The sequence below is a fragment of the Haliotis asinina genome, chromosome 2, assembly GCF_037392515.1.
Source record: "Haliotis asinina isolate JCU_RB_2024 chromosome 2, JCU_Hal_asi_v2, whole genome shotgun sequence".
In the NCBI taxonomy this organism is placed as follows: domain Eukaryota; kingdom Metazoa; phylum Mollusca; class Gastropoda; order Lepetellida; family Haliotidae; genus Haliotis; species Haliotis asinina.
In genome coordinates this window covers 100,684,542-100,708,795 of record NC_090281.1, presented here as the reverse complement: position 1 = coordinate 100,708,795, position 24,254 = coordinate 100,684,542, and the positions used below count along the sequence as shown (strand labels likewise).

General features: G+C 41.3%; 1 protein-coding gene across 1 annotated transcript; it reads left to right on the top strand.

Annotated features, from left to right (window-relative positions):
- Positions 1 to 5,831: 5,831 nt before the first annotated feature.
- Positions 5,832 to 10,673, top strand: LOC137272169 (uncharacterized). Its single transcript, XM_067804523.1, has one exon. It carries the CDS (start codon positions 5,832 to 5,834, stop codon positions 10,671 to 10,673), a length of 4,842 nt encoding a protein of 1,613 aa, XP_067660624.1.
- The last annotated feature ends 13,581 nt before the right edge of the window (positions 10,674 to 24,254 follow it).

Genomic DNA, 24,254 nt, shown 5'->3' with positions numbered 1-24,254 from the left:
GTAGTCCATGTTAGGTGGTATAAACCTACACGTTATTTGTCATTATTCACTTGATGCTCAGTTAATGAACTTATAACAGGTATAATTAGTGGTAACGCCATTTAGATTACCCGACAAAGGCCCCCATTTGGCATTTCTTTTGTCTGGATAGATCAAAGGATTAACTGATAATACGCTGATCGATTAATTAGTTTTATGGGGATTTAAATGGGGGATTTGTCAAAAGGTAGTGTTTATGTATGTACATTTACTAATCTATACTGAATATACTCTGTCGTGTCTGTGTCTATGTAAAACAACACCCTTCTTTCAAAGGATTAACCGCCAATACATTGATTGATTGCTCATTATTGGCTAACTAAATAACTTTTTAAAAAGAATGACGCACATTATACAATTACTTGCCAGGTGTGCTATCTTGGGTAACCAATGAAACTATACAGCAATGTGAAAAACCTGAAACGATACATCACGTTTTCGTCTATTAGACTGTTAAAAGACACATCACTTGGGATATCTGCAGATGAATCATATATCACTTGTTTTTGTGGATATTGATGGATACATTCCTCGAAGAAGGTAATAGCCTGACACTGCTCCTATAACTTTAATTTTAATATTTACATTTTTGTTTTTAATAAGTTGTCGTAGCTTTCAAAAGAATCATTGTTTTCGCTGTTAAGTGTAATGATGCAGACGACATACACTAGGGGCGTTCGAATTATGATTCATAGGAAAACTATGAAATGTCTACATATTACATTCCTGTTATACATTCGCAGATCGCTTCTTTTTATTAAGTTTCAAAATGCATGCAAGTATGATTATAAAGTAATTAGGATTATGAGACCAAGTATAAAGACGTATATTGACAAGTGTCTACATACTGGCGAGTGAACGTTACAAACCAAATAAATTTAGCAAGTGGAGAAATTTATCGCACAGTATTTTCTCTGCGACCCCGACCTCGCTTAGGTTATATTACAGGTTGTGTCATGTAAACTCCTTTTGGTAATGATTCAAATACATATTTATGTAGTTTTGATTTTCTAACTTGATGAGAACAAACCATACATAATCACATTAATTCAAATGGATTTGACTTCACAATTTTCAAAAATGGCGGTGCCCTGTCTCGGGATGAATGCTATTTAAGTTTGTTTTCACCGACTTACAAAATCAAAATTACTTTCTACTGGTAGTAAAATATGTATTTTATTGGTGGACAATAGGATTTTACATGACATTGCTTATAACATAACAATTTCACTCTTGGAAGTGAGGTGGAGGTCAATATAACATTGCTTGCAATATAGATGTCACTTCGACCCCCACCTCGCTTCCTTGGAAGAAGTCCTTATGTTAAAAGTTGTGTCATGCAAAATCCTTTTGGCCATGATTCAAATGCATATTTAACTACCAGTAAAAAGTAGTTTTGATTTTCTAACTTGATGAAAACAAACCATAATCTCAATAATTCTAACAGACTTCAGCCCGTGACTTCAGGATTTTCAAAAATGGCGGCACCCTGTCTGAGGATGAATGCTATTTAAGTTTGTTTTCACTGACTTACAAAATCAAAATTACTTTCTACTGGTAGTAAAATATGTATTTTATTGATGGACATTAGGATTTTAAATGACATTGCTTATAACATAACAATTTCAGTCTTGGAATCGTTCAATATAAGGGGTCAATATAATATTACTTACGATAATATTGTCACTTCGACCATAACCTCGTTTCCGAGGAAGAAAGCGATATATCCATGCAAAATCCTTTCGGCCAGCAATGTGTAGTAAGCGCTCTTGATTTTATAAACTCGATGAAACTTGAACTCCATTTTCTATTCTGGAAGCGTGGTTGGGGGCGAACCATCCGATTTAGTATATACTACAGACTTCCACAAAGCTCACTTCGCACACACTAACAACCAATTTAAGCACAAACTACGAAGTCTGGTGGAAATCTGTGCATAGTGACACCATCACCCAACCCCAAGGAACAATTGACAGCAACACAACAATTCGGCATGTCTTCGTTGACGTAAAAAAATCAGCAAAATGACGAGCTTCCTACACATTTCCTATACATTTAACTGGAAACCGTTCCTTCTATGACGTCACTGTAGGGCTCTGGCGACAGAGTTACGTAACCTGTCTGCGGTTTCGTTTGGGGGCGAGAGAGAAGAAGACGGCTTTTTAGCAACTTTTAAGCGCTTGGTATATATTAACCACAAGTTGTTTTTTTTTTAAAAAATGGTGTTTCGTTTATGACTAACCTAAAGTCTTTCATATGCAGTGATAAAAAGAGCACCAAAAATTGAGTTTAGTGGTCCTTTAATACTATACACTTGCCAGACACCTTCAGTATTTTGTATAATTCCAATTTGCAAGTCCATGAAGACAGAACTATATTCCTAGCTACACCTCCCTCGTGCAATCCTACAGCTGCATGGACAACATGCTGATGTCACAGATGGCCATCACACGGTGACATCTGTGATAATTAGCAGAAGAGAACACCAACATATCCAACAACAATACAGACAGATTATCACATACTTACCCGATTATCACAGATTATCACAGATTATCACATGCTATGTGTTATATACTTAAAGTAACGTCATGCTGTTCAGGGACCTTGTGTTAAAATCTAGCCACTCTACACAAACTTGCAGCAGAACTGTGAGCCCTGTCCATGGAATATGTTACATAGGCTGCTGGTGTAGGGGGTTATCAGCAAAGTAATGCCAAGCATAAAACTATTTATAAATTATTGGTTCTAGCTTGACTTGGTCAACTTTTGTGTTCAGATAGTTCTACGTAAAATGTATGTAGCAGAAAATCCCTGATATAGAATATACTGCAAGTTGTACATAAGTATAGCCTGAACAATTTCCTAATTAACTTCATCAATAATGGTCAATTTACTAATAAGAACTGCTGGTCCAGTGTCGTATATAATGCTATTAAATCTCATCGAGACAATCTATTTTATGTCCACCTCAGCTCATGACTTTGACTGTCAAGATATGTCGATATAAGATTCAGTAATGAACGCTATCTCTGGATGCTAGCCACAGAGAAGAATGACCAGTTCACTGATATCGCAAGACTTGTATTCAATGGATCAGCTGACACTGTATCAAGAGAATATTATTGTAAAACTGTCTCCAGTAATACTGTAAAGCATGTGTTTATGTCATGCATGATAAATATGACATACTGACATGATCTGTCTAACTTTACGATGATGTTACTGTTCCTTTTTCACACGGTGGATGTCCAGTAGAATGTATCAAGGAGACAGAAAGGGATGTGTGGGCAAAAGTAATAATTAGTGTAATAAGGAAATGGCAATACTAACTAAAACACTTGCATCTGAACATTCCTGACTAAAGCACTAATCCATCTTAAGCATTTAATGTAAAATATATTATCACTGCACGTTGTAATTATGGTGAGTGAGTTTTGTTTTATGCCGCACTCAGCAATATTCTATAGAGTCTGGACCAGACAGTCCAGTGATCAACAGCATAAGCATCAATCTGCACAATTGGGAACTGATGACAGATGTCATCCAAGCGAGCTTGACCACCCAACCCCTTTAGTTGACTCTTGCGACAAGCAGAGTGCACATTATACATGTCTGTCTGTCTGTCTGTCTGTCTGTCTGTCTGTCTGTCTGTCTGTCTGTCTGTCTGTCTGTCTGTCTGTCTGTCTGTCTGTCTGTCTGTCTGTGCTGCTGGTGTGGGGTTACTAGCAACCAGAATGGGAGGGGTAACAAGCCTTAGCTCATAGGGTTCAGGACTGGTTCCGGTGTTCTTCAGGAGCGGTGGAAGTGTGGGGCAACACGATTTAGCTGGGTTCAGGACTGGTGGGAGTATGGGGTAACAAGCTTTAGCTGGCGTCAGGAGTGGTGATAGTGTGGGATAACATGCTTTAGCTTGTGTCATGAGTGGTGGAAGTGTGGGGTAACATGCTTTAGCTGGTGTCATGAGTGGTGGAAGTGTGGGGTAACATGCTTTAGCTTGTGTCAGGAGTGGTGATAGTGTGGGATAACATGCTTTAGCTTGTGTCATGAGTGGTGATAGTGTGGGATAACATGCTTTAGCTTGTGTCATGAGTGGTGGAAGTGTGGGATAACATGCTTTAGCTTGTGTCAGGAGTGGTAGAAGTGTGGGGTAACATGCTTTAGCTGGTGTCATGAGTGGTGATAGTGTGGGATAACATGCTTTAGCTTGTGTCATGAGTGGTGATAGTGTGGGATAACATGCTTTAGCTTGTGTCATGAGTGGTGGAAGTGTGGGGTAACATGCTTTAGCTGGTGTCATGAGTGGTGATAGTGTGGGATAACATGCTTTAGCTTGTGTCATGAGTGGTGGAAGTGTGGGATAACATGCTTTAGCTTGTGTCATGAGTGGTGGAAGTGTGGGGTAACATGCTTTAGCTGGTGTCATGAGTGGTGGAAGTGTGGGGTAACATGCTTTAGCTGGTGTCATGAGTGGTGATAGTGTGGGATAACATGCTTTAGCTTGTGTCAGGAGTGGTGGAAGTGTGGGGTAACAAGCTTTAGCTGGCGTCAGGAGTGGTGATAGTGTGGGATAACATGCTTTAGCTGGTGTCATGAGTGGTGGAAGTGTGGGGTAACATGCTTTAGCTGGTGTCATGAGTGGTGGAAGTGTGGGGTAACATGCTTTAGCTGGTGTCATGAGTGGTGATAGTGTGGGATAACATGCTTTAGCTTGTGTCATGAGTGGTGGAAGTGTGGGGTAACAAGCTTTAGCTGGCGTCAGGAGTGGTGATAGTGTGGGATAACATGCTTTAGCTTGTGTCATGAGTGGTGGGAGTATGGGATAACATGCTTTAGCTTGTGTCATGAGTGGTGGAAGTGTGGGGTAACACGCTTTAGTTGGGTTCAGGATGTGGTTGGGTTAGGGTCCTGGAAAGGTATGGGGTGGTAATTTGAGTCGTAAAGGAAATGTGTAACTAGTTCCAGATGATAGCAAATATGTGTGACAAATTACTCACGTTGATGCGCAGTCTAGCAGCCCCATACTGGCCTCCCTGTCTCCCTTGCACAGCACAGTGTCTACACAGCCTGGCCTCCTCTCAACTGTACAGTGTCTGCACAGCCTGGCCTCTTCTCAACTGCACAGTGTCTACAAAGCCTTGACTCTTCTCCACTGTACAATGTCCAGATTGAATGGCCTCCTCTCAATTGTATGGTGTCCAGACAGCCTGGCCAGGTGGGCTCACACCTTACCGTCTGAAACACAGAGGAGGGACAGAGGTTTATTCACATGCTGTTAACCCCACTTAGAAACAATTACTAGTCATTGTGGTGTTCAGCGCCTGTCTCAGATTGTCAATGCCAGTTTGGTTTTATGAATGTGGAGGAGATCAATCTGCAATAATGTAGAGAAGCAAGACTGGTGTGTGAGATGGTCTCCTTATGTGGAGGGTCTGTTAGGAGTGTGAGATGGTCTCCTCGGTGAGGGAGATGGTCTCCAGGCTCTGTGGTGATTGTGCAAGCGCCAATATTAGTAGTGGTTGGCAGTTATGATGTCCGCGGTTGCTCCCCTTTTCCCTGTTTTGTAACATGTCCGCCTGATTAAACTCGTGTGTTCCGGTGTGAAGGTATCGGTATGATATTGGTCTAACTGGCGTGGTGGCAGCGTGGATACGTATTCACCCTTCTGTAAAGTCAGAATTTTCTGGTTAAGACCCATTCAAGACGAAACCGTAGCGTCACGCTCTCACTGGTGTCAATGTCGCAATTGATCTGGATAGGCACACATTAGTATCGTTCAGCGTGTTGTCATAATGGCACAAACACACAGGGCTCCAAAACAATGGATCCTTACCAAAAATGAAACCATTAATTCTTTCGAAGGTTGGAAACAAAACTTACTGTACACATTGTCCACAGATGCAGCGTTTTCCCCATTGTTAGAAGCGGGTGTAACTTGGCTGAAGAAATCTCGTGCCAACCCGAACAGGGGTTTTACAAATGATGGAGAAAATGTCGCTGTCGCTCAACGCAAAACAGCAGTACAAAAAGTCACTACTTTAGAACTTATGCTCGGCCAAATCGCAAACTACTGCCCTGTCATATCGAGAAACACCATAGTGAAAAATTCTACCTCTTTACCGTACATATGGCAGTCAATTCGCCTCCATTTTGGTTTTCAATCAACCGGGGGTCATTTTCTTGACTTTGATGACATTCATTTGGGAGTAGATGAGAGACCGGAGGATTTGTATCAACGCCTGACAGCTTTCATAGAGGACAATTTACTTCTACGTGACTCAGGCATTACTCACCATGGCGAGGCGATTGCCGAGGACGAAGAAGCCTCTCCTACCGTAGAAAACCTAATAGTGCTTACTTGGTTGCGATTGTTACACAAAGACCTCCCCCGTTTAGTGAAACAGAGATATGGGACGGAGTTACGTTCACGCACATTAGCGTCAATCAAACCCGAAATTTCTCAGGCCTTAGACTCCTTACTAGATGAGATACGTACATCAGAGGATGTGAAAGTAATGCGCTCTCAGACATCCACTCGTAACCAGTACACAAAACATTCGTCCACGACTCAGCGGTTCAAATCTTGTCCACTTTGTACAGCAGCAAAGCGCGCTAGTGTGAATCACTTCCTAAGTGAGTGCAAATTCTTGCCCGACCGAGATCGCAAGTATATCATGAAAGCACGGCAAATTGCACACATTTTGGACGACGTGCCCTCCAGTGACGAGGAAAATACATGTCATGATACAGATGCACCTATTGCTAATGACCCTAGTAGTACTACAACATCGGCAAGACGGGTCCATGTCGAGGAATCGCCATACATGGACACTTTCTATCACCACATTTGCGTTCGCCTCACTCTTGACTCGGGTGCTACCGGCAACATGATCTCTGCCGATACTGCCAGGTATCTAGGTACCCCCATCAATAGGAGTACTCAGTCTGCAAGACAAGCTGATGGTACTTCAAAGCTGAAAATAGTCGGTGAAACAAAGTTCACTGTCCACAGAGATAACAGAGAGTTTTGTTTTGAGGGTCTGGTTGTAGAGTCTCTTGATGTCGGAATACTCGCCGGTATACCCTTTTTGTCACAAAACGACATTACAATACGCCCTGCACTCAAGCTTATCATTTTTTCGGATAACACTAGCATTTGTTACAAGTCTGATGAGAACCCAGACATACACAAGGTGAGAAGAGCCGTCGTAGTGAGAGCTCCTGAAAATGCAACAACCATATGGCCAGGTGAATACCTGGAGGTTTCCGTGCCCGTGGAATACAAACATGAACACTTTGTTGCAGTTGAACCCCGTGAAGACACTAGACGTTCCTGTTCATCACTATCCAACTTGTGGCCCCCCCCTAGCATTTTGCCATGTTTGTCCGGTCGTGTAAGGATACTGAATATGTCCGATCACCCTCAGACTCTGAGGAAAAACGAACATTTTTGCTCTGTACGTGGAGTCACGACGACAGATTCATATGACACCGTCCAGCCCAACACACCAGCTACTAACTCATCACACCATGCCACTGGATTTTGCTCTGACAGTGTACAAGTCGATCCACATGACATACTCCCAGAGGACGTTTCATACAAGTTTCGTCAACTTATCTGCCAATATGATGAAGTATTTCAGCCAATTGCGAAAGGATACAATGGAGCATCAGGCCCATTCCAGGCTACAGTCAATATGGGACCTGTACTACCTCCCCAACGGAAGGGACGGTTGCCGCAATATTCAAGAGGTCGTCTCGTAGAGTTACAGCAAATGTTTGATGATCTAGAGTCAAAGGGAGTATTCAAACGCCCTGAAGATGTGGGAGTGAACGTGGAATACTTAAACCCGTCTTTCTTGGTCAAGAAACCATCTGGTGGATTCCGTCTGGTAACATCCTTTGGAGATGTGGGACGCTACAGCAAACCTCAGCCGTCATTGCTTCCGGATGTGGACTCTACTTTGCGACAAATTAGTCAATGGAAGTATCTAGTCACCACAGACCTATCCAGTGCATTCTATCAAATACCCCTATCGAGAAACTCTATGAAATATTGTGGAGTGGCAACACCATTTGGAGGTGTCAGGGTATACGTACGATCAGCCATGGGAATGCCGGGCAGTGAGACTGCTTTGGAGGAACTCATGTGTCGGGTACTTGGCGACCTCATTGCAAAAGGAATAGTGGCAAAGCTCGCTGACGATCTGTATTGTGGCGGATCTACACCTGAAGAGCTTTTGGACAACTGGAAGTCGGTTCTACAAGCCCTCCAGAAGAACAACTTAAAGCTTTCCCCCAAGAAAACATTCATTGCTCCACGATCAGTCACCATCCTTGGATGGAAGTGGCAAGATGGATGTATTCAAGCAAGTCCCCATCGAATCGCAACCCTATCTTCTTGCAGTCTCCCCAAAACTGTCTCTGGCCTCAGGTCATTCATTGGAGCTTACAAGGTCTTGTCTCGCGTTCTCCCCCAATGTGCACCCACAATAGGTCCTCTTGATGCTCTTACCGCAGGACGACAGTCGGGTGATAAGATAGATTGGACGACTGATCAAGTCGAAACCTTTCAGTCAGCTCAGAAGTCATTAGCCATGAACAAGACAATCACCCTCCCATGCTCAGATGATGTATTGTGGATTGTGACAGATGGAGCCCTGAGAAAGCCTGGTATTGGTGCCACAATGTACGTGGTCAGGAATGGCAAGACAAAACTGGCAGGCTTCTTCAGTGCCAAGCTGAAACCGCGACAAGTTTCATGGATACCTTGTGAAATAGAGGCATTATCGATTGCTGCTGCGATTCGGCATTTCAGTCCTTATTTGATCCAGTCTCGTCACAAGTCTCATGTGCTGACAGACAGCAAGCCATGTGTCCTTGCCTTTCGAAAGTTATGTCGAGGGGAGTTCTCAACCAGCCCGAGAGTGTCAACTTTCTTATCTGTCGTGAGCCAGTATCAAGCTACTATCGATCACCTTGCAGGTGCATCCAATGTCCCGTCTGATTTTGCCAGCAGAAACGCTCCAGATTGCTCAGATCAGTCTTGTCAGATATGCTCTTTTATTGACACCATGGAAGAATCCGTTGTAAGGAGTACCTCTGTCGAAGACATTGTGTCCGGAAAAGTACGACTACCCTTCATGACTCGCACCACATGGCGTTCCTTACAAAGTGAGTGTGGTGATCTAAGACGTACCCATGCGCATCTGCTACAGGGTACACGTCCTTCCAAGAAACTGACCAATATCAAAGACATCAAACGCTACCTCGCTGTTGCTACAATTGCAAAAGACGGACTGTTGGTTGTCAGGTATGCTGATCCCCTGCAACCTCCAAGAGAATGCATCATTATTCCCCGCCAGATTGTCGACGGAGTCATAACTGCCTTGCATCTCAAGCTCAACCATCCCTCTGCTTACCAACTGAAAAAGGTCCTTCATAGGTACTTCTATGCTCTTGATTTTGACAAGACAATTGAACGCATCTCTTCAACATGTCACCAGTGCGCTGCCCTCAAACAAGCACCTGTAGTGACCTTAGAACAGTCCACTTCTGAGCCACCAGAAGTAGTTGGAGTTTCATACGCAGCTGATGTGATGCGTCGTGAGCGTCAGATGATCTTTGTCCTGAGGGAATGTGTGTCATCATTTACCCTTGCATGTCTCATTGAGGATGAGAAGGCTTGCACATTGCGTGATGCTCTCGTTCGCTTATGTGTCGGAATGTGTCCCCTAGATGGACCAAGATGCGTAGTCCGTGTTGATCCAGCTCCAGGATTTCTTGCCTTACACAATGACCCCTTGCTGTCGAAACACAGAATGACACTTGAAATTGGTCGCGTCAAAAATGTCAACAAAAACCCAGCAGCTGAAAGAGCTATTCAAGAACTAGAGTTAGAAATTCTGAGAACCGATCCATCAAGGGGTGCCATCTCTTCCACGGCCCTAGCAGTAGCAGTCGCCTCATTGAACTCGCGCATTCGTCACGGCGGGCTTTCGGCTCGTGAGATTTGGACTCAACGAGATCAATTTTCCCACCAGCAATTCCCCATGTCAGACAGAGCATTGATATCCTCTCAACACGATTCTCGCTTGAAGAACCATCCCCACAGTGTCAAAGCCAAAAGTGACAACGGCGTGTTTCCATTACCTCCTGTGTTAAAAGTTGGGGACATTGTCTACTTGAAGTCTGATAGAAACAAGGCGTGTTCTCGTTCAAGATATCTCGTCTCCAATATTGATGGCCCATGGTGCGATGTGCGTAAATTTGTTGGAGTACAGCTACGCGACACAGCATACCGTATTCACTCCTCAGATTGCTATCTTGTTCCACCTACACTTCAAGAGCCGCAGGTCACTCAGGAAGAAGACCGAGAGGAGCCTAGTGTACCTGTTGTTACTGATATAGATCTGGAGGTTAATATGAACCCCACAGTGATCCATCACCCAGTGATTCCCAGTGAAATTGATCCCCTGTTTAGCCATGACCTTCCACCAAGCTCGGAACCTCCTTCAGAGATAGTACAGCCTCCAGAGCTTCTTCTAGACACTGACCCTGCACAGACGTGTAGTCGTCCTAAGCGCAACAGGAAGAGTCCATCTTACCTTCAGGATTTTGTGTTGGATCTTTGAGTTTTGTGTTTTCAATTGGGGCAGAATAATCCCCAAGAACCAGAGGGTAGTCTGTCCTATGATGGTTCTTTACTAGTTTTTGTATTTGTGTTCACATTGTGTTAGTTGCTCAAGTGTGTATTACTTGGACCCATTGAGTATGCAAAGGGACTAAATAATCCCCACATTACTGACGTTTGTTTATCCAGTGTTGGTTCCTTTAAACTGTTCTAGCTCTTGTTGTTTCATACCAGTGACACTTGTTATAACAATGAAGTCAATGACTTTTAATCATTCCTTACAACTTCGCGTTAAACAGCAGTCATATGTTGTATCTGTTAAGGGTGACCCAACTCCTATCTTTAAGAGAAAAAAGGTGGTCACGCCAATATTAGTAGTGGTTGGCAGTTATGATGTCCGCGGTTGCTCCCCTTTTCCCTGTTTTGTAACATGTCCGCCTGATTAAACTCGTGTGTTCCGGTGTGAAGGTATCGGTATGATATTGGTCTAACTGGCGAAGATTGTTTGCTAGGTGTATGAGATTGTCTCTTTGGTGTGTGAGATGGTCTCCTTGTAAGAGATAGTCTGCTAGCAGTGTGAGGTGGTCTTCTTGGGGTCAGTTTGGTGTTAGATGTTCTGCTGGGTGTGTGAGGTGGTCTTCTTGGGGTCAGTTTGGTGTTAGATGGTCTGCTGGGTGTGTGAGGTGGTCTACTGGGTGTGTGAAGTGGTCTTCTTGGGGTCAGTTTGGTGTTAGATGGTCTGCTGGGTGTGTGAGGTGGTCTGCTGGGTGTGTGAGGTGGTCTTCTTGGGGTCAGTTTGGTGTTAGATGGTCTACTGGGTGTGTGAGATTGACTCCTTGATGTGTCAGATGGTCTGCTGGGTCTGTGAGATGGTCTACTTGATGTGAGATTGTCTCCTTGTAAGAGATGGTCTACTAAATGTGTCAGACGTTTTACCTGGTGTATGAGGTGGTCTGTGGGTGTGTGAGGTGGTCTGTGGGTGTGTGAGGTGGTCTGTGAGTGTGTGAGATGGTCCACTAGGAGTGTGAGATTGTCTACTTGGGGCGTCAGATGGTGTGCTAGATGTATGTAAGATGTTCTACTTGGTGTGTGAGATGGCCTGTTTGATGTGTGAGAGAGTCTGCTAGGTGAGTGAGATAGTCTTCTTGGTCTGTTCATAGTGCTTTCACTTACCACAGTTCTATTCACTGTCTTCATTTCTATTCATGCTCAACAATAAGTTCTATGTATTTTAAACCTAAATCCGGATCAGTGAAGAAGTGATTTAATGTCCTCTGGTTTCATATCTACAGTCCCAGTTTGATTGTGATCACATATATCTACATGACAAGTGCTGAAAACAGTCAGTATTGCTGAACCTGGAGCATGGCTAGACCAAGGTATGTATGTCCTGCTGATAACTGATTTCAACTCAACATTTAGACTTGAATGCAGTCTGAAGATAATCTAATTGACATCACAGAAACCATCGGTGTACAACCACACACAATCAACCACATCACTGTACCTGATGTTCATCTTCAAGGTACAACCACATCACTATATTTGATCTTCACCCTGAAGGTAGAACCATACCTTGATACCTGATCTTCACCCTCAAGGTACAACCACAAAGAATCAACCACATTACTGTACCTGATCTTCATCTTCAAGGTACAACCACATCGCTATATTTGATCTTCACCCTGAAGGTAGAACCATACCTTGATACCTGATCTTCACCCTCAAGGTACAACCACAAAGAATCAACCACATTACTGTACCTGATCTTCATCTTCAAGGTACAACCACATCACTATATTTGATCTTCACCCTGAAGGTAGAACCATACCTTGATACCTGATCTTCACCCTCAAGGTACAACCACACACAATCAACCACATCACTGTACCTGATGTTCATCTTCAAGGTACAACCACATCACTATATTTGATCTTCACCCTGAAGGTAGAACCATACCTTGATACCTGATCTTCACCCTCAAGGTACAACCACAAAGAATCAACCACATTACTGTACCTGATCTTCACCTTCAAGGTACAACCACATCACTATATTTGATCTTCACCCTGAAGGTAGAACCATACCTTGATACCTGATCTTCACCCTCAAGGTACAACCACAAAGAATCAACCACATTACTGTACCTGATCTTCATCTTCAAGGTACAACCACATCAATGTACCTGATCATATTCTGGTCATATTCGAGAATGAATGACGAACAACAAAACAACATCAAAACAATAACACCTTATCCTCTAGGTACAACCACATTATTGTACCCGATCTTCACTGTCAAGGTACAACTACATTATTGTACCTGATCTTCACTGTCAAGGTACAACTACATCAATGTACATGATTTTCACGCTCAAGATACATACAATCAACAACATAACTGTACCTATCTTCACTCTTATGGTATAACCATACACAATCAACCACACCGCAATACCCGATCTTCACCCACAAGGTACAAACACATCAATGTCCCCGATCTTCACTCACAAGGTACAACCACACAATCAACCACATCACTGTACCTGATGTTCACCCTCAAGGTACAACTACATCAATGTACCTGATCAGTGGCTCATTCACCACAGACAACTGGCTCAGTGAATGTTCAACAATGTGAATAAGCAGTTCTGTTTTTCTGAATGAAATTTGGCATCTCTGATGCAGAGTAGAATTATCCAACCAAAAACAAACAAGAAATCTCACAGCTTCCACATTGGCTCCTGATGTTTTCTCCAAGCTATTATTTAGTCTGAAATCTAAAAGCAACCTCTCTCCAAGGACTATCTCGTAGACTGGTACTGCACTCTATGGACTTGTACAAGGTCTATCCAGCTATTCCACCTTGGACATGGAGTCACAACCATTCCAAAAGACAACATTAGGGCAGGGAATGTTCTGTCCACATTGTAATCTTCTAGAAATGACCCTGAATCGATTGGATGGAAGACAGACCATCTGAATAAGAGAAGTTATGTGACACCTTACTTCAAAACATCCCTGTTTTATGTTTTGAAGCATAATTTGGCAGCGACATGTAAAACCATATGTGCAGAAATTTCATTTGTAAGAACAAAATGGCCACTTTCAACAAGTGCTGCTACACTGACCCTGACCAGCTTGACATAGCCCACTGATACCTCACTTAGGCATTTCCTTCTGAAATAACCTCACCTTGTCATACCTCAAGCATTAATCTTCAAGGATGACCAATCAGATGTATTGCACACTGCTGTTATCCAATGGCCACACAACCACACACTCTGATCTGCTCTCTTGCACTGGATCATTGGTCTGTCAACACAAACACCACACAAGCAGCCCCCAACAAGTGGCCAGGAGAACATCAACCTCCCCCTGTGTCGCTCATAAGTGCATCTCTACATTTCCAAATATTGATTTTGGTGGTCCAAGCAATATGCTCTCATTTCAGTCTCCAAGCGCCAGCTGGATAATTTGTTCTCCTGGTGAATACCGATTAGCAGCACTTTTTGCCATTTCATGGCACCCAGGATAGAGAGGTGTTGACAAGACTAGCTGTCAGTCCATGCAAGCATGCATCAAACCGTGATCAAAAGAATGCACATACACACTGTGCTCAGTCTTGAAGAATGTATATTGCTGTAATTGTGAAAGGTCCAAGCAAATATCATGAAGATATTCACTGTATTAAGTCCTATAGGTATCTCATGCAAGTGAAAGATCCAAGCAAATATGAGTTCACTGTCCTAAGTCCTATAGGTATCTCATGCAAGTGACAGATCCAAGCAAATATGAGTTCACTGTCCTAAGTCCTATAGGTATCTCATGCTAGTGTATTCATTGTACTAAGTTTTAAAGCTATCTTTTGTGAAAGATCCAAGCAAATATGTATTCATTGTACTAAGTTTTAAGGCTATCTTTTGTGAAAGATCCAAGCAAATATGTATTCACTGTGCTAAGTCCTAAAGGTATCTTTTGTTAGTGAAAGATCTAAGCAAATATGTATTCACTGTACTAAGTTTTAAAGCTATCTTTTCTTAGTATAAGGTCTAAGCAAATATCATTCATTCATTCATTCATTCTTTCATGACCTTTATTTCCTTCATTAAGAAGGAGAGTACAGATATGGAAACATCTCAAGATATGATATTGAACATGTTTACAGTCTCTGACATACTTTCATCTTCACAGATACAGCACGGCTTTGAGGTTCCAGGAGCTGATGTTTTTCTTTGTCAGGGAATACTCCCCATATGTCCACTATGATGATAGGAGTATAATGTATTCTGTACATATCTACCATCATCTTTCTACCCACACGGATGTTTCCTGCCACATCTCATATACAAGACTTGCTGTTATTGTGAGACAGCTCTTATATCAGCTAAGAAAGATTCAAATAAATAGTCTTGAATCATCACTTTATTTTTTAATATCAAATTAAACATAAAAGATATAAACTTCAGGTACACGGTAGAGTTTCCTGATCAGTGATGTACTGAAGAGTGGCTACAATTCTGTGTTTCGAGGGTAGTCTTGTGTTAATGACTAAAACTACAGAAGTCTGTGAAGCTATTATTGCTGACATTTGAAATCTGTAAGAATTGACTTAAAGATCTAATTCTACTTATTCCTGTATAAACACAGACAATACTGAAGTGAATTCTCACGTATCTAACCAGCCAGCCAGCATGCCATCTTGTAGAAGGAACTTCAATCCTGTGTCCTCGGTCATCATCCTTTCTTAATTCGGACAGTAGACTCTTGTCATAATCAGGCGATGGTGCTTGTCGTAAGAGGCGACTAACGGGATCAGGTGGTCAGGCCCGCTGACTTGGTTGACACGTCATCACTTTCCAGTAGCGCAGATCAAGGCTCATGGTGATCACTGGATTGTCTGGTCCAGACTCGATTATTTACAGACCACCGATAATATAGCTGGAATATTGCTGAGTGCGACGTAAAACAAAACTCACTCACTCTTGTCATAATCTTTAAAATACAATCTCTCCAAAATTAAACCTTGTTCACATTTCAAGCTCTCACACATTATGCACAATGTCAGCTAAGCCTCCATGTTACCCGGACCAACTTAACAGATTAGTCTTGAAGCAAAGTGCGATTATTTTTAGATTTTTTAACATTTTTATGCCACCATTTTTAAACACGTTTCCATGGTAACCATGGTAAGCCAAAGAAAACCAAGGAAACCCAACTTTACCGATGGAGAAATAATGTGTTTCAGAGATGTACAAAGGTAATAAGGATCTTCTCATCCTCCATACCTCCAGCATACACATTCCAATAAATCTCAACTTTACCCTGGATGAATCTGCAGATTCATAATTTTATTACCTCACTTTGCTGGTTCCATATTCTCACACTCAAAAGCAAAACCAGGACAGGTGCCACAGAAAGTGGTTGGGTTTGGGCAGAGAGATAGAGATATCATATAAGAATAGATCAGTTTGACAGATAATATCCAGTTCAGTCGATCTTCAGGTGGTCAAAACACCTATACATTATGAGACATTTAATGAGATGGCTGATTTAAACTTTTCTATGGCCATATTATGTTCTTTTACATATCGCAACATAAACTTTCTGAAAGAAAGACACAAGATGTTAGCCTATGGATGCAAAGCATTCAGCACATGAAAAAGAATCAAATATCTTTGAGATGACCCATTGTGTCTGTAGGCAACCTGTTTATTTCATGTGAGGTGATTCAATGGTCAAACATGGTTGAGCCATCTAGTTTCCATCAATAGCATGATTGATGGTGCTAAATCAATGTCAGCCTGTCATGTTTAGGGATTATTCAGTATCCAGGCTCAAACCCAGTGTTACACAGGCCACATTAGAAGTTGAAACTTGAGTAGAGAATGTGCAGACACCCAAGTCTACTCTTCCGGGACTGTCGGTGTCTGAGTCACTGCAGCCGTTTGAAACAAGCACCAGACTGACTCCATCTTAATACTGAACTTGTTTGAATGAAAATATATTGAATTGTAAAGTTACATTACATCATTTGCAGTATAAAGCTTCTACAGTATGCAGATAATTTGGACTGAAAGCAGTGTTAGTTTATGTGTCACTGCAGTATTCAGATAATGTGGACTGAAAGCAGTGTTAGTGTATGTGTAACAGCAGTATTCAGATAATGTGGACTGAAAGCTGTGTTAGTGTTTGTGTCACAGCAGTGTTCAGATAATGTGGACTGAAAGCAGTGTTAGTGTATGTGTAACAGCAGTATTCAGATAATTTGGACTGAAAGCAGTGTTAGTGTTTGTGTCACAGCAGTGTTCAGATAATGTGGACTGAAAGCAGTGTTAGTGTATGTGTAACAGCAGTGTTCAGATAATGTGGACTGAAAGCAGTGTTAGTGTTTGTGTAACAGCAGTGTTCAGATAATGTGGACTGAAAGCAGTGTTAGTGTATGTGTAACAGCAGTGTTCAGATAATGTGGACTGAAAGCAGTGTTAGTGTATGTGCAACAGCAGTGTTCAGATAATGTGGTCTGAAAGCAGTGTTAGTTTATGTGTCACTGCAGTATTCAGATAATGTGGACTGAAAGCAGTGTTAGTGTTTGTGTAACAGCAGTGTTCAGATACTGTGGGCTGAAAGCAGTGTTAGCCTTACATGCAACAGCAGTATTCAGATAATGTGGACTGAAAGCAGTGTTAGCCTCGTGTGTAACAGCAGTGTTCAGATAATGTGGACTGAAAGCAGTGTTAGCCTTGTGTGAAACAGCAGTGTTAGTGTTTGTGTCACAGCAGTATTCAGATAATGTGGACTGAAAGCAGTGTTAGCCTTATGTGTAACACCAGTGTTCATGTGACAGGATGAAATATTTGTAAATATTCTGCGTTTTTATTCTTTAGTTTTAACAGAATTAAATATTCAGTTTAGCATATTTTTAAACACTATATACTTCACTCTCCAGTTTCTCTAACCCCTTTCTCTCAGCTTACAATCACCCTGAGCACTGCCACACAATAGCCAACCCAAGCGCGCCACTTAGGGTCCCTTTGTCATAAACCTTGTCATCTTACTAGCTGTTCCCTGTTTAAAGTTTGCTGTCTATTAGCAGTTGAGTTTTAACATTTCTACTGGTCACAAAGCACATTTGGATGATTTGATTTAGACATTTAGTTTGCTGGAGGTGTCGGGATCATTTCCAGAGGTTGGTCTCTTTCAATACTTTTTATGGTTGTACATATTCATGTCATGCGTACAGTCTATATATGCTTTGATAATTTGGCTGCTTTGTCATATTGTAGGTATTGAGTAGTTTGTGATAATTAGTTGTTTTGCAGATTGCAATAAACCATGAGTTTAATTATTTACAAATAGTAAATAATTCGGTAAGTGATATATATGTACGATGTGTAAATGCGTGATGCGTATGTTATGTGTAAATGAATGAATGTATAATGTGTAAATGAACGAATGCATGTAAGAATGAAGCAGGGTTTTACCAATAAATACAGTATGGTTCAAAATTATTGAGAATAGCTAAAGCATTTCATATTATTAAACGAGAACAAATCAGATAAAATTGAATGTATTGTGAAAGTGAACTGACCTTTTCATGTTGTGTAGGTAACAATTTAATATTTTATCAAGTCTCCTTGAGCTTCACGGCACAGTCTAAGACGGGTAGGCATACTTCCTATCAGAGAGGTTAGTGTCTCGTGAGTTATGCTGTCCCAGTATCGGACCACTTCTCTCTTCATGTCTTCAATTTTTGTCAACCCCTTTTGATTCACACATTCCTTCATCATCCCCCAAATGTTCTCAATGCGATTTAAGTCAGGACTATATGCAGGAAATGGTAATGCAGTCACATTTTTCTCCTGAAACCACTGCTTGGCATGTTTTGCGGTGTGTTTAGGATCATTATCTTGCTGCAAAATCCAGTCATTTCCATAAAACACATGTGCACTTGGAAGGAGAAAATTATCTAATATGTTAGTGTAGCGTTGACTTGTCAGATTTCCCTCAAACACACACAGCGGGGTCGTTCCTAATAAGGATATCCCTCCCCATACATGAAACTTTGGGCTGTATTTAGGTCGTCGATACAACGGTGCTGACGCAGACTTTGTCCATATTTTCACATTATTGGGATATACCCATATTGAGCTTTCATCAGTAAAAATCACATTTTTCCAGTCAAAGTTTTCATGTGCCAAACACCACTCAACACGCCTGTCTTTATGTTCTTGTTTCATGGGAGGAGAAGGAATTCCAGTCTTTTTCTCCCATCCAAGATCAATCAAATTTCTTCTAACTGTAGATTTTGATACAACTGTTGATCCCCTTTCTATCATTTCATACCTGATGTTGGAGATGCTTGCCCTTTGCTTTTTAGACGCTAAAATTCCCAGCCGGACGCGATCTGAGAAGTCCAATTTTCTGGGTCTCCCTGCTCCTTTCTGGTGCCCAAAATCCTTTCCCTCTTTAAAATTCTTCCTAATCCTATACACAGTAGAAAGAGGAGTTCCTGTTCTCTCTGCCAATGTATTTACATCATCAATTCCTTGATTACACAACTCAAAAATCAACCTTCTTTTATCTTCAGCAGACATTGTTGACAGTGCTGAGGAAAATGACGTCTGCTACAAATTCAGGGGAGGTAACTCTAATTGTACTATACTCAGTAGGCCAAGATGAGTTACCTCCCTTATACCATTACTTAGTTTTAAGTATCAGTGAATCAGTTGAGGTGTTAGGATAGCTCAAAGTAAGAAGAAAAATTCTCAATAATTATGAACCAGACTATATATTTTAAGTGTTTCCCATTGATCAACAATTCCTAAACGTATTTGTTTGCATTGTTGTTGCTGCCATTCATTAGTCTCTAGTCTGCACAATGTGTATATATGTTTCATTTATTTGTGCAGATGTAGCTGTATTGCTCGTGCAGCTGTAGGGTATTTACGTCAGCAGACCCAGATCCACATACTTGGTGGGTTCAGTGTATTTAACGCATTATGTAATGATTACTTGATATATTCAATGTATGATATTAGTTTGTTTCTCCATGTGATATGATGTGTACATAGATATTTGTGTTCTATGTATGAATTAAAGTATACTAGTATATGGAATCTGCTATCAATTAAGTGTTGAGGCAATGTGTATGAAATGGCTCAGCAACGATAATATTCTGTAAATGGTTATATATATACACAGATTGTATTAATGACTGATAATATCTATCAGCATATACTTACGCTGTACCTAAAGGATGTCTTATTTGTTTCAGGGTTTTTTTCTACATAAGTATAAATAAAGGCCATATTGCGAACACCACCGTGTCTGTTCATATATTGAGACAGTTCCGATTTCATTCAGATAATGTGGACTGAAAGCAGTGTTAGCCTTGTGTGTAACAGCAGTGTTCAGATACTGTGGTCTGAAAGCAGTGTTAGTGTTTGTGTAACAGCAGTGTTCAGATACTGTGGTCTGAAAGCAGTGTTAGTGTTTGTGTAACAGCAGTGTTCAGATAATGTGGGCTGAAAGCAGTGTTAGTGTTTGTGTAACAGCAGTGTTCAGATAATGTGGTCTGAAAGCAGTGTTAGTGTTTGTGTAACAGCAGTGTTCAGATAATGTGGGCTGAAAGCAGTGTTAGCCTTACATGTAACAGCAGTGTTCAGTTACTGTGGTCTGAAAGCAGTGTTAGTGTTTGTGTAACAGCAGTGTTCAGATAATGTGGACTGAAAGCAGTGTTAGCCTTACATGTAACAGCAGTGTTCAGATACTGTGGTCTGAAAGCAGTGTTAGTGTTTGTGTAATAGCAGTGTTCAGATAATGTGGTCTGAAAGCAGTGTTAGTGTTTGTGTAACAGCAGTGTTCAGATAATGTGGTCTGAAAGCAGTGTTAGTGTTTGTGTAACAGCAGTGTTCAGATACTGTGGGCTGAAAGCAGTTTTAGTGTTTGTGTAATAGCAGTGTTCAGATAATGTGGACTGAAAGCAGTGTTAGCCTTATGTGTCACAGCAGTGTTCAGATAATGTGGTCTGAAAGCAGTGTTAGTGTTTGTGTAATAGCAGTGTTCAGATAATGTGGTCTGAAAGCAGTGTTAGTGTTTGTGTAACAGCAGTGTTCAGATAATGTGGTCTGAAAGCAGTGTTAGTGTTTGTGTAACAGCAGTGTTCAGATACTGTGGGCTGAAAGCAGTTTTAGTGTTTGTGTAATAGCAGTGTTCAGATAATGTGGACTGAAAGCAGTGTTAGCCTTATGTGTCACAGCAGTGTTCAGATAATGTGGTCTGAAAGCAGTGTTAGTGTTTGTGTAACAGCAGTGTTCAGATACTGTGGGCTGAAAGCAGTTTTAGTGTTTGTGTAATAGCAGTGTTCAGATAATGTGGACTGAAAGCAGTGTTAGCCTTATATGTCACAGCAGTGTTCAGATAATGTGGACTGAAAGCAGTGTTTACGTCTTAACAGCAGTGCTGAGGTACATTGAGCACACTGAGATTTCACAATAATCTCATGATAAGTGTAATTATTGCCCTAGATTATTATTAATATCCACTATTGTTAGGATTTTGTTATGGAAAACCATCGAGCAGAAGAGATGTGTGCAATGCAACACAATCAACTATGGGATGTTCATGATCACTGCATATTTAATGCAATGCATGATGGGAAATTGCCAGCCCAAGACATGGAATGAGGCTGCTGGTCTCCAAGTTTGTCCTGTGTGCATGAGAGTCACGATACCACAGTGATAGAAATTACAACTTGCCCTATGACCCAAGGCGAGAAGTATCTTTGTCTGGGGGAAGTGAAAAGTGCTCCTGACCCCAGCAAATGTATCATCATTGGTTATAAAGATACATCAGGAACACTGACAATTTTCTGTGTGATTATGGCCAGCCACACACATCTGTTACCTACTTTCATTTTGTTTGTAAACAGAGTAATCCAGAAGTTCGTACTTTTGAAAGTAATTGACTACGAATGACGTGCAATTGCAGAACCATGTGAACATATACAACAACCTGCCAAAACATTGAAGTTGTTGCACAATCTTAGCATGTTTGTGACAACAATGAATGTAGCAGATCTAGATCAAGATTGTTTATTGTATATAAGGCCTCTAGTCTGTATACATAGTGTTATAAATAATGACTGGCAAAATATGGACATTGCTAATTGGGGAAAGCAACATAAAACTGTCAAATTAATTGACAGGTGACTCTCTAATGACAGCAAATGTGTTAAAATCTGGGCTAATGTTACACAGACTTTTCTTCTGATGATAAAATAATTCATGTGAGTGTTTCCTTTGGAGGGTGACCCTAATATTTCTGTGGAATATACTTACTTAAATTGGCATAAGCATCACATGTAAGTAAAAGCTGACACTCGTCTTCAATATCTGCCATTAAACAGCCAAAATCTTAGATGTTTGGTCAGTAATGGTCATATCTGTCAAGCCAAGTCTACATCTAATAACTGTATTTTTTAAGTTTCAGTCTGCCACACCTATATTAAGGCCCTACTGGTCATTCAGGGATGAACTTATTGTTGAAGATAGTATTTTCTTCCATGCTGGTAGAACAGCCAGGTAATCAACAAGCGTGTTGTGTGAAGATGGGGTCATCTCAAAAGCCGTTATCTGGTTACCACTTGACATGTTCAATGGAAGTCAGTATTGCCACTTTCAGATGGTTTCTGTCGACTCTTGAACAATCGTCTGCACATCCCGAAGTTTGAATGTTACATTTTGCCTGCCAACATCCGATTTCATGATACCCCAAATGAGTTCTATTGGGTGTAAATCACAATGATAGGGTGGAAATCACAAAACTGAATGACCATGTTCTGTGGGCACTCATCAACCTTAAAGACGTGTGGTTTTATTTGACTTTATGATGTCATACAGAACAGGTTTGGTTGCTTTTTCTGGATACGATATTGCTTTGTTTTGCAACCATTCTATCATGTCCCCCTTCTTACTGTTAGATGTTGGGGCCTTTGTATTAGGTACTTGAACACAATGACATGGAGCATTATCCATGACAATCACACTTTTGGGGGGCAGTGCTGGTACCAATTGATTTTGAACCCATTATAAGAAAACCATCCCATTCATTTCGGTATGATAGTCTTGGTTGTAGATTTTGCCATGAAAACTAGGTAGCAGCCAGGAAGGAATCAACGACTCGTGCAACCAGCATGCAGCACAATCAGTCGCTCTACCTTGCCAAGTGGTAATTTTCTGGCACAATTTCTGTTGAAATTATTAGATTTTGTATTAGTGAGCAATTCATCGGTCTCAAATGGAATCAAATGGACTGTACCTGTGTCGCCATGGCACAAACCTGTGACAGACTTGTTCCAAATCAAGGAGAACCACTTCCTGTTAGTGACTGACGTTTTCTCCAAATACCCAATTGTGAGGCAATTGACTGTTCCTGTATCAAGCTATGCAGTTACCAATGAAATGAAATCGGGAAACCTGACACCATCTTCAGTCATATTGGTACATTGGATTTCCATTCAAGCAGTTCTGTGCAGAGTGGGGTATTGCTCAAGTGACTTCCTCACTTCACTACCCTAGATCCAATGGTCTAACTGAACATATGGTAGGAGCAGTTAAACCAATCATAAAAAAGTGTCTATCAGAAAGTGAGGACAAGCACTACTTCATCTCCTTCGCCAGACGAAACGGTATTCTGAAGACCTCTCAAGACTCTGCCATCTGGTCACCAGCTGCACATCAACAGCATGGCAACCTCCATTAGAATCAGGACGCTTTGAAAGATCATCATGATAAACTCACACTACATAATGATCTACCTACACTGATGCCAGGTCAGGCAGTGTGAATCTTCAATCATGATACAGTCATGAAACAGGATGAATCACCCTTGTTGATACACTAAGTGAACTCATCCAGCATCCAGTCGAGATACCGAAACTTCTGCAGAGCCTCAATCCATTACTCAGCAATTTCCGGAAATCAAGCAGCTTGAATATCCAAAAAGCACACGACCACAGGCTCAAGTAGTCAGGAAAACTCATTCGGGCCCTATGGTGAAAGTACCAGCTAAATACAAAGACGGAATAATACTGTTGTCAGCCTAATCTAACTCTTTATGTTATTAGTGCAAGGTCACACCATCCAATTTGCAAGAACTTCAGCAGTAGGAGTTGGATAGTTTTCGTAAATTTGCATTTACAGTGTACCTTAGATCTAGTCATAATGATCTATGCTAAGGTTCCCTGTGCCAAAGAGAACTGTTGCCAATGAACTGATTGCTCCACAACATGAACTCTGAACATTGTTTACCATTCATCATTACCTACTGACATTCAGTCTAAGATTCAATTTCAAATCTCATCACTCTCCTAATCGGCGGAGATATAGTAATAAATGCCCTGTATACTTTCCCCCTCGCAACAAAGCTACTGGAGTACCCTCATCCTAGGAATGTGCTCTCTCTGTCAGCAGCTAGTAATAAGCAAGTGAAGTTGACCTACGTCTTGTGTTCAGAAGACACATAAAATGGTGGCAGCGGTGCACGAAGCATTTTTACAGTAATAGCATGCTGATTAACTT